The 12,197-nt window shown below is 44.7% G+C and overlaps 1 protein-coding gene across 1 annotated transcript; it reads right to left on the reverse strand.

The window, feature by feature from the left end:
- Positions 1–1,553: 1,553 nt before the first annotated feature.
- T265_04863 (hypothetical protein) lies at positions 1,554–11,801 on the reverse strand (the record flags this gene model as incomplete). The annotated part of the gene is made up of 9 exons (XM_009169717.1): positions 1,554–1,770; positions 4,588–4,750; positions 5,742–5,976; positions 8,057–8,229; positions 8,576–8,831; positions 10,832–11,347; positions 11,397–11,581; positions 11,622–11,690; positions 11,729–11,801. 9 exons carry the CDS (start codon positions 11,799–11,801, stop codon positions 1,554–1,556), a joined length of 1,887 nt encoding a protein of 628 aa, XP_009167981.1.
- Between the last annotated feature and the right edge of the window lie 396 nt (positions 11,802–12,197).

Here is a 12,197-nt window from a genome sequence, read left to right on the forward strand (position 1 = left end):
GAAAGGGAGGTTACGATGAGCCAATAAAAATATCCTCTCGTGCGATGTCAATGTGAACGTTTCCTTCACCCACGTCAATAAAGATTACCGCCGACTGACGCCGTTAAGTGTTTTCAAAGTTATTTTGTGATGGTGACGATAGGCCAACTCTAGTTGACACTGACGGTGTCAGTTAGGTTTGAAAAGGGAACCAGCTAGCTTGAGATGAGACTCGATGTCTCCGTGGAAGAATATACGATACCTGAAGTGTTCGCGACATGACATCACATCCGTTATCATTCACGGAAGACGAGCCCGTTCAAGCTATAGGGAATTTCAGCCTGTTCCGTTAGGATACGTGAAACTGTCACCCATCGGTAGACGACACAAGGCATACAGGAAACAGCGACGTCACTCTGAATCGCAGACTTCAGCTACATGCCCGAATCAGAAGCCTTAAAATCAAGGACGACTATGGGTTAGTGACAGCAGCATGTGGCTAGACAGGGTTTCACGGCTGGTGTCTCAATTCCCTGGTCAGTTTGAATAGGAATCCAAGTGCACACGACGCAAGCAAAAGACGGACGTCCTTGAGCGAAGCCAGACGGTGGCCTTTCGCTTCCAGGAAATTTACTCGCCAACTGTTCCACTGCAACGCTAGTACAAAAATCCACCGTATCTTGAAAGGCCTTCATAGGGAATTTATCACTGGACAACCCTACTGTCTGCCTAGAGTGAGGGTTCATTAAGACATGAAAGCATATGGAAACCAATCAGTCACCAACCTGCACCTTGTCTTCGAAGGAATCACGGAAGTAATATTATGGCTGACCATGTGAGCCTGATGCACTCTGAGCTCCAGCAAAAAACATCCGTGTGGTCTATGGAATGACTGAATTCACACAAAATATCGCCCCACAGGATAGACATCACTTTGACGAACCGGGTTTCACGTATCAATCATTGTCATAACTGGAACAGATTCAATGATCTGTGGAGGCAGGGAAACCTGTTACCCGAAAGATAACGCGGCGGAAGAAAGAGGGAGCTCTGGAATTCCCTGGGGTAAATAACTCCGTTGCCAATGCACATGGGAAATCCGGGGGACTATGTCTGGACATAGCCTGTTCTTAACTGCCTATCGGATCTTCTGAATTCACGGTACGCAACGAACAATGCTACACTTTCAGCTGAAGACCAGACCAACGTAGAGATGGAAAGCATGAAATTCTTCTAATGCCCAGCTAACGAGTTTGAAAATTTCCGTTACTGTACACGGAATTACCTGCAGCTAATAACATGTAAACTATAGAACAGACATAAATCGCTCGTGTATTTGAGGATTGTTCTCCTAGTCCACACGGAAAAGCTAGAGGATCCATGCATTGTACAATTTACTATCCCAACCATCCCGACCGTTTCCAAAAGCAGGTCAAATAATGAGACGGTACAGTGAATAAGCACAACAGTTGTTAATTTATTCACTTCGAATAAAGCGAGCGACTATTTACAGATGGTCTGTTGAGTGGTGCAAGTGAGCTGATAAGAAATGCTGATGAGTCTACGGAAAATATTCACCACCGACCACGTTTACTCCAGTCCTTAGCCTTCCAGTGTATCAGCTTTGGATCCACCCGCAGAGCCCGGCGCTCCATCGACTTGTGTTGACTAGCGATCAATTCTCGGGAAAGGTAGATCACATGCTGTCCTTTGACATAGAAAAGCACGTTGAGATTGGACAATGTGGCGATCACATCATCCCGTTTGATCGATGTTCGTTCGACGATGTCACTGGAAAAAAACAGGATAGAAAAAGTGTTGCTACAGCAGAAACACAGAAAAAAAGGAAAATAAAAGAACGAATTTGGCTGGAACGACCGCACTTTTTGGTTCAAACAACAGAAACAATCGTTCAGCCGTAACATCCTTTTGGTGCATGGCTGCCCTGTTGCCAAAAGAAAGCGCAAAGGCCGAGATACTGCTGCCCAAGCCCAGACAGGAGCAGGAGGGATGACGAAGGTAGGTTCCAAAAACGGACCCTTCAATCAGTAAGTTGGTGCCCTAACGACTGAATTATTTCGATCTTTGGAATCAAGAATTACTGTCCTGTCAGAATGAGAAAATATACAGCAGAATCAAGATGAACATCCGCGACTAGTTCGACAGAAATGCCGCTCAAGCTAGCCGATTACCCAGAATGTTTCAGCTTCTTCCCAGTATGGCAGTCATTTAATTTGGAAAGTCTATCGTTGGAAACACTATCTATTTGGTTCCAGTTTCCGTCATTACTAATGAGGGTAAAAAGAGCTTCAGTTGTAACGTCAAATGTGTTCTGGGGAAGTGAAATGCTAACACAGCCATTCAATCTCCATCGGTGGTTAAAACGGACTCCTTGGCGAAAATATGGCGCCAAGATATGTTTCTGTTGACAGAACGTACCTCAGGTTCATGGGGCTTATTTAGTACAGCCACTTTGAGTTGATCAACATTATGGAACACGCTGTCTTCAGGATGGTAACTCTTCTCGTTATCATGTCGCCAGGACTATTTATGTGTTTAAGGCCATAGACAAGAGTGAGCTCGTCCAAAACTCAAAATGCGAAAAGAAAACATCCACGGTTTTACCAGGTCGTCCGAGCAAACTGACGTGATATTGGGTTCGAATTTCGCCCTCTGACGTCTACGCTTTCTTGAAACTGGATGATTCGATGTCCAAATGCCGGTAATAGATAGAACCATAGATGTGTCTGTATCTGGAAGAATTATCTTCACAATTATACAGCAGGTGGAGGTTTTCTGCGACAGCATTAAATTAAAACCTGTTATCCGGGTCTCTTCTACACAAAACCAATACAGACCATTTCTTAAGAACTCGAGTTTCAAACATTTTGGAAACAAACTCGTCCGCTTCTGGAAAGACCAGTCCTCCAAAGAAACCAAGTTTGCGCCACATGTATGCAGTAGAGGAGATCACTGTGGCTTGGCCCCTTGAGGGGTCTCTTCGGAGGTGGGATACATGTGTACTCTCGGTTATTTAAAGTCTAATCCACATATTGCAATGGGCAAGACTGGTAGCTAGAACAGGGATTATCTGGGAGGTCTAAAACCTGGCTACTTAACGGACAAAACAAACCGATTCGATCGGTTACTAGACATGACTTTCTTCACTCGGCTGCCAATACGCTTCAGGGGCCTAGTTGGAAGGTCAGTTGGGGGTGTCGGTGTTCAGATAAAAATGGTTCCATACCTGTCGGATTCAGAGCTTCAAATAAGACATGACTTTTCACCCTCAAACAAAATTACAAGTAACCTACTGCAAAATGACGACCACAGCAGGCTGGACCAGCTCCCTTGGAGGGATAATTGTAATGTCACTTCATTGTCCACTGAATGTGATTCCTGTCTAGAATGTCTTCAGGCTTTGTCCCATTTTGTCCATGATTATGTTCGTTTGAGAACCGTTTGAGAACTCAGTAAACTCACGGATATTCGTACACAACATCCACTGGGAACACCGAACAACTAAATCTAGTATTGAAGCGTCAGTGTCAAAACTGATGTTGCTGTTCAGATAAAAATGGTTCCATACCTGTCGGATTCAGAGCTTCAAATAAGACATGACTTTTCACCCTCAAACAAAATTACAAGTAACCTACTGCAAAATGACGACCACAGCAGGCTGGACCAGCTCCCTTGGAGGGATAATTGTAATGTCACTTCATTGTCCACTGAATGTGATTCCTGTCTAGAATGTCTTCAGGCTTTGTCCCATTTTGTCCATGATTATGTTCGTTTGAGAACTAAGTAAACTTACGGATATTCGTACACAATGTCCACTGGGAACATCGAACAACTAAATCTAGTATTGAAGTGTCAGTGTCAAAACTGATGTTGCTACCTCTGATGATGAGCTGGACCGTTTGTATTCTGCAGCTTCATTAGCCTGTCTGATATGTGACTTCCAGTCGCCGGTGACTTGACACTGCGTTCCCTGGCCAGTGCTTGAACAAAGAGTTTTCCGAAGAAAAAATTAAGTTGTTCGATATCAGTAGGTTTCGGTACTATGTGCAACGCGTTAGATAGACCTTCCTTGGAACTCACGATCTTTCTTCTCGGATCCAGTCGATCGAGTAGTCACTATGGGTTCGTTCAACTCTTGCTGACTTAATGAATTGAATTTAGATAAAGCATCGCAAGCCTATCTGACTTAAGTCTATTACCAAAACTCACTGATTTGGTAGATGTTAGATGATTTATTACCGAGAATTTAGGCTCTCAGCAGAAAGAAATAATTTCTCTTCACTGATATGCATGGCCAGTGGTTAGAGCGCGAATGTATCTGACTTAAACCTATTACCGAAAACCCACCGATTTGGTGTTGGATGATTTATTACTGAGAATTTAGGCTCTCATCAGAAAGCAATAATTTATGATAGTAATAATTTCAATGATATTTTCACTCATATGCATGGCCAGTGGTTAGAGCGCGAATTTACTGACCGGAAGTCAATTCCATTCAATTTATCACCTAAAACCATGCGCCATAAGCACATTGCCTTGCTGAAACAAAACATCCCATCAACCCTAGAAGAGCCAAAGTCAACTCACTTGATGCTCAACGCAGGTTCTTGACCAGGCTCCGTAGATTTGCAGTTAAGGAGCAATTCCAGTATGGTTTGGGCCCAATAAGAACGATAAGACAGTAGACCAAGATCGCTGAGTGGTTTTTCCGGAGAACCGGACTTGCCTTCTAGCTTGCTGAGTTCATAACCTAGAAGTGGAGTGAAAGAACTTGGATTCAGTCATCTGTGAGTATTGCATCAAAATACAACGAACGTACAACACACAGGCTTGGAGTTAACTACGGTACAGTTGGCATTTATGTACTAATGGTCAGCGTTACCTCGAATTGTCCAGAATACTCTAACGCCTCTGCTGGAACTAATCAACACCATGCCTCTCATTCGGGAAGAACGTCTTTAGACTCTTCAGACTACGACTCGGTTCTATTATATGATCCTGCATACCGGTGCGTGTCCACGTGAGAGGAAAATGGTGCGTGTCATCAACGAACGAATTAGCAGCAGCAGCAGCTCTGTTCTTTCTATAACTATAACTTGATCTGCGAGCCATCCGCGGTCAGTTCCGTTATTAGGGCATATTGGGTACGTGTGCGGCCAACCAACGACTTACTTATTGGGCAGCTTGACAAAAGAATCTGCTGGCCAAAACAAGAAAACGAAGTTTCCTGAGACGTGATGGTGAGATCTGCCGTAATTTGACGGATTCAGCTGAGAATGGGAAGCTTGGTTAAGGTGCAGTAAAAGGTCCGGAATAGCTCCATAAGGATTAAGGGTGAATTAGCCATGACTGTCTGTGAGTTCCTACTCAACACTATACTGCCGTCAACTGGCGCATAGCTGTCATGTAACCCATGGTAAGTACAGAAAGTAAGATACTGCAAGTTTTATTAGACAGAAGTAACCACGCAGCCGATTGAGTAAGACTGGAATTGCAGAACCTTCCATTATGGAGACCAGTCTGTGTTATCTCAGTTTCTCACATTTCGGCTACGATATTCGGATACCTTCCTAATACCAGGAGTTTAAGGAGAGGAGACACTGTGACAAAAATACCGATGAAACCACAAAGGTAATACCACACTTCTAGTTTATCGTAAAATGGCTGACATAGTCACAGAGACTTACAGAGCTACGAATAGAACAATAAGTACACACTGCAAGGAACCTCATCAAACTTACTGAATTCAATCAGAAACTTCCCATATCCTTTACACTGAAACGGAGGAAGCACAAGGATGCAGGCCACATTGTAGTCCTCAGAAGACTCCTTCTCTTTGGAAAAATAGCCAACCAAATGAAATCCACGCGAGTCTATTTCGCACAGGACGTAGAACAAAAAGGGATCCGTGTCGTAGTACAGTGTTTTATGATCCAGGAAGAGCTTCGCTAATAGACACAAGTGTTGCGCGTAGGTCTAAAGAGAAAGAAGGAAAGTCGGTAAACAAATCCATGGACCCAGAGAACTTCTGAGACAAGCCAGTTTGTCTCAAAGCTCTGGTCTCAACCTGCAGAAACTTCCAAGTCAGGTGAAAGCGTACCTATATACAATCAAACCGCTTATACGACTGCTGATTATAGACAGGGGTTTTAATCTAAGGTGGCTTTTCTGGGTAGCACACATTAACTTGGAAATTTTGTAAAGGCGAGTTTGGTCGTTGGAACTTGATCACTTGGCGCTGGCATCGCTGATATAACATTTCATGACAGAATGTCAGAATTGGGACAGCTATGGAGTCTGAAAAGTGGATTGATGGAGCTCATACAGCAAATTAAACAACGTATGGATTGTATATAACTCATTGAAAAGACATGGGTCGGGCGAGAAGCCACGAGTGGGTTGAAAATAGCGGTTATCCCAACTGCAAATTCGTTTACCGCGCGTTGGACGTCGAAGTCAAAATTATTCGAATACCGAACTGGTATACACTCAAGTGGCTTCGCGAATCAATCCATGCGACCAGCTTGGTGAGGAATAGAATGTGTGGGGAATAGAACGTGATCAGTAGTCACATAAATAAAAACGGAAAAAAGTTTGTCCGACCTCGAATAACGACCGAAATCTATGAAAACCGGTGTCCTTGGATGGATTGAAACACTCATATGAGAACAGCGATGGTATCGACGTTGAACCCGAATAAAGCTCCATATTGTGGCGCTTTTCAACTGAATGTGCGGCGCAGAAAACTACGTCGGAGTTCTGTTCAAGACACTCTTAACGGTACATCCTACTTGCAAGACGGATGAGAACTAATTTTATTAAGTTAACATCTTACTTCACACATTAGTGTTTAATTCCACATGCGCGAAATTCGGTGTCCAGACTAGAGGTGATGTTGGTGAAAATTTGTGGAGTTTACCCACCCGATGAGCCCCAAACAGTAACAACAACAGTGGCTCAGATCAACCTTTTAAGTGGCATACTATATCAAGGTGTTCGTTGAATTGCAACAACACACAGTACGTGACCTTAACCTGAACAAAGACCTTTTAACACCACCGAATTCGTCTCCTCTTGATCAGTTGGTGAAGGAACAAGCAAGACGATATCTCATCTACTGTCTGCAGTTCGACAGGTCGGACAAACGTATGCACTTTAGCAACAGTAGAAACTAGTTTTGGTAACGCTGTAGAACGTTGACAGAACCCATAAATTCCAGCCTCAACAGAAGCCTGGACTCCTGTCCGACATACTTGAAAGGTCACACTATCAGCTACCTACCATGTACCAGCTGCTGCAGTTCCAGCCTTGTCTTACACCACAGGGCTGAGTAGGACCACGCGGCTGTCGGTTACCGAGGGAACGCGTCTAAAGATTGCCGTTCTTTCTGAATCATGCAACTTAACTCTGATCATGCCGTTGTGCGACCCTGGTTATCACTTCGCTTTCTGTCAGTATTAAGCCTGCAGAAGCAGAGTAACCTCACTCACTAACTTCGACAGGCTTCAGTAGCCCAAAAGTATCGGGCCGATCTAACTAGAAAGCTACTGGAAACGCACAGATGATGAAGATTGCTTGGGGGTTGAATGGAATCGAGTTAAAGAAGCTATGCTCTCTACTTTTAGAACTGTCTGTCCAAGCCACCCAACTCGACTAAATGAACACTGGATATCGATGAGACCAGCAGTTTTCATTGCTACCAAACAGGGCGTACCAGCAACTAGACTATGAAGGCGCACATAAATCCCTCAAACACCGGATAATTAGAGCTTGAAGAACGGCAGAGAACGCTGGTGGATTGCTAAGATCCAGCAGATGGAGAAGCCTTTCGCTGCAAGCACCCCTGTGCCATATTTAAGTTTATTGGATCAACCGGCAGAAATAAGATAGGTGTTAACGAAGCAATCGGTAAAAAAAAGATGGAACGACAATTCAATTGCAAAATTGTCCTTTTGAGGGATTTACTGAACACTTCAATGGCAGTTCAGCTGGTGTTCTTCAACACAACCTCTGGAACAACCCAATGAGCCTGAATGAAGCATGGACACCAACCCACCATCAGCAAAAGAAATCCAGCGTGAGATACCATTCTTCCGGTGCGACAAGACAACTGGGACAGGTGGTTTGCGCCCGCACTCTTCAAAGAAACGGGTGAGGTCCTGGGTAACAGTCTGACGACCATAGGCAGAGGATTTGGAACCAAAACAAAGTACCAGTGGAATGGATTGTCTCGACCGTCATCCCAGTCCTCAAAAAGGTGACGACCAAAACAAAGTAACAGTGGAATGGATTGTCACGACCGTCATCCCAGTCCTCAAAAAGGCGCAAGAACGCAGTGCGGAAACTATTGTGGTACTTGCCTGGTATCCGCCAAATCTAAGGTGCTCTAAGGCATCATTTGCGCAGGTCGGTCGATTACCAGATGTTCGTGAGAATCCGAATCGGTTCCTGTCTGGCCGAGGAAGCAACCTTGAGACAAATCTTGGACAGCGTCACTCTACCAAACGTCCCACATTAGGCGTTTTTGTTGATTTGAAAGCAACTTTCGACTCGGTCATTCGTCAGAAGCTTTGACGGTGTCTGGTGATCAAGGGAGTCCCTTCAAAATTTATATCCCTTGTGGGGGTACTGTATGGGAACTCCTGTGGGCGCCTACGAGTAGACGGCAAGCTTGTGCCTGAGTTCACTACATCCACTTTCCTGTTTGACTTTGTTCTTGATGTGCTGCTTGTAATTTCTGTCTGCCCGTGAAACTTCAGGGATCGAAATACTTGGGGTGCATTCATCCACAGACATTGAGTAGGCATAACATAGTGGTCTCCTTGGTCCAGCTTTTTTAAAGTCAAAACTATTTTAAGTAACCTAAATAATTCTGTCGGACGGTTTGGTATGCGCTTTACACCTGCAAGGTGCTGCTACGAGACTTGGTGGGATCGAACCCAAACCTCGTGCTTGTAGACAAGCAAATCGACGAGGTAGATAAATATATTTACCTGTGCAGTTGTGTATGCTCTGTTAGACTGGCTAGAGGCGAGATTAGTTCTCGATTCTGGAAGGTCAGGGCAGCTTTTGCCAACTTCCAACACTTATGGCGCCAACGTGATATAAGTTTATCTGCAAAGGGCAGCGGTCCGGTGAATACTAATTTATGGATCAGAAACGCGGCTTCTACGTACTGAGGAAATATGAAAGCTGTCAGTGTTTGACCATCAGTATCTCTGAAGCATTGGTTGGGTCTGGGATTAGCCATGCTGAAGTACGCCAGATGAATTTAGGAAGAAGGAACTCACGCTGGCGCGCGTGCATCAAAGCTATCGACCTCAATGCGTAGCAGCCCACTTCCTGGACTAACTGGTCATTCCATCGCTCCCAGTGTCTCTCGCGCTCTCCCACTTTTGAGGCCAAAACTGTAACAGCAGGTACATGGATTAAAGATGATAAGCCAAACTGACGGACTGGTTGGGCCAGTCCCACGTTCGACCCACATGACAACTTCGAGTGGACACGCTCTCATTCGACAGACTACCAACTGGACATTTTCTAACGAAGATCTCGCCGGGTGTACGAGCAAAATGACTGAGTTCTCGCCCACGCACAGGTTGACTAACTGAGTGACATCACATTATGGGGAAGGGATGCGTCAACGTGCGCAATCGACATGCTAAAGGTATCCCTAGTTGCGGAAAGCAAAAAAAAATTTTAAAAATTCTTCAGCTGTAGCACCCTTTCAGTGCCTAACTGCCATACCACCCAAAGGAAACACGAGGGCTGGGATACTGCCCGGTTTCCCAAGCCTAGACAGCGGAAGTCGAGAGGCAGATGTCGGGTTCGAACTACAGACCTTCCGGTCAGTAAATTCGCCCTCTAACCACTCGGGCCATGTCGTCCCCATGCGGAAAGAAAAGCAACCAACGAAGCAACCTGACTTTCATCTTTAAAAACAGCGTTTAAGGTTGTGACTCCAACGCTGAGAGCTTAAAAAGGACGACGGGTGTCAACTAATGTAAGACCTCCAGCTATGTTCACGCGGTACCTCTCTTCTCAGGGTCACTCGGAAGCCTACTTGTGCCTCTTCAAGACTGAGCTAAAATACAGTGAGAACTTTAGCCCTGTGAACATCAAAGAACAGACGCCCTCAAAATGCACGTGCAAATTATTTCATCGAGCTATCTAGGAAGTCACCATTTAGTCGGTCTTGATGAATGTGCGTCTTAAGATAGATACTCCCATTAGTATTCCAAGGTCCAAACGGGGCGATCGTTCCTGCCGGATAAACCTGCTGCTCAAATTTCCTCCTAAGAGAACATAAGAAACAGCGAACAACCAGCAGCCAATTGACACAAATATTTCGTCTTATGAGGTGTTCTATAATTCAACTTTTCCAGACATGATTAGTAGGGTCTGAGCATACCATAACTCATCAGGCGGACTGGTAAAAAGCTTTGGACAACTAGCTACCAGTCAGATCCTTTTGGGGCTCACTAGGCACACATAGCCTCCTGATTTCCACGAATCCTAATGAACAATATTGGAAGAACGTGTTGATACACGTTAATTTGCAAATCCGGTTGGTTGTAATAGGATATACCACCAAAGCGAAGCTGGATTTTTCCTTTGTGATATTCTCCAACGGAATGTGCTGCACAACAGTCACCATAAAAACCTTATAAGTAGTGCCCACTCGACAAGGATGACGTAAACAAGCTTCTCATATCATCCAAAGTTCCATGAACCACGTCAGTTTGAGAAAAAACTTCCTGACAGTTTATTCTGTCCTTATTGAGGCACAGCGCCATTCTGGAATCTATTCTATGCCACACAAATTAGACACTCGCCTTATTCTTGCGGCCATCGATTTCAAAAAAACTGTGTGGATGCTTCCGATAGATTTCGTTTCCCGGTGGATGTCGTAATGTGCATTTGGTCTAAAAGAGATACGATGAACGGATGGGTGTAGACTTACCAAATGTCGACGTAGACACGTCGGGCTCTTCAGGTATTTGAGGCAAAATTCACAAATATACACGCAGGGAACATTGACTAACTCCTGAGGATACGGGGAAAAATACCATGGTTTCATGCGGTATCTACCCAATTCTATCCATTCCAGATTACGAATTCGTGTGATGGTGTCCTGCTCGTGATGACTGGACACCATGCTGCCGGTCTGTCGGGGCTTACCTGTTGTGCCCCCACCGGTGAAAGAGAGTGAGATCGGAACACCGTCAGGCGGTTCGTTTGTAATCGGTATATGGATCGGGCCTTCACATGAGTCATCGATCATTCTTCTCCGCTTCCACTGAAGCAAACTGGATGCGCTGGACGTGCGAGACTTCATGGGTTGGTTCTTAGCGTAAAACACAAGCAAAATAGTTTAGTTAACACAGATGGCTTACCAGTTCCGGCATCTCGAAACTGGAACAGCCTGGTTCTGTGGAATGTTGTGGCGTAGCATCATGAGGGGCGCCAAGTGTGAACACAGCAGCACTACTGTGCTCCCGGGTTAATCGCTTTGCTGGCCATTCTAGCTTCTCAAAGTTTAGCCTATCTGCGGTAACCCACTCGTCCAAGCGTTTGTTGTCTACAAGGAAGTTAGAGACACTTAAAGACAAAACACGTACAATCGTCATAATGAACATAATAATAGACCGTTGAGCTGACCTCCTTCGAGCACAGTATTTCAGCGGTATCTAGGAATAAGGGTAGAGGGGTTATTCACATAACTTACGATACATATCCGAATCAGGAAGACGTACGGGAAGCTTGCATCCTTCGAGGTTTTTGTTACTCGAAATCACCATGATATTTGCTTCCAATTAAGAGTAAATGTTGCACGTAGAGCTTTGGGTCTTGAAGCCAGGACGACCACACATCAATAGCCGAAATAGAAAAATAAGGTTATTCTCGGAGAAATAGATTGCACTTGTCGAAAAAAACTAGGTACAAAAATTTTCACAACTTATTCTCGGATCCCGCGACCTAGGACAACTTTGCAGCTTCCTATTCCTCAGCCAAACAACATGCCTTAGTTAACCATACCCTATCACATTATCCACCCTCAAAAACAATAGCAGGGGGATATCACGGTAAATTGCCCCAACTGCTGCTACCTTTTTCACGACACCATGAGTCTCTGTCGAGAACAATGGCAATACTCTAGAGGACGGGAAGAGGGATTATTGATACCATAGCACGAC

This window comes from Opisthorchis viverrini, assembly GCF_000715545.1.
Source record: "Opisthorchis viverrini unplaced genomic scaffold opera_v5_84, whole genome shotgun sequence".
NCBI classification, from domain to species: domain Eukaryota; kingdom Metazoa; phylum Platyhelminthes; class Trematoda; order Opisthorchiida; family Opisthorchiidae; genus Opisthorchis; species Opisthorchis viverrini.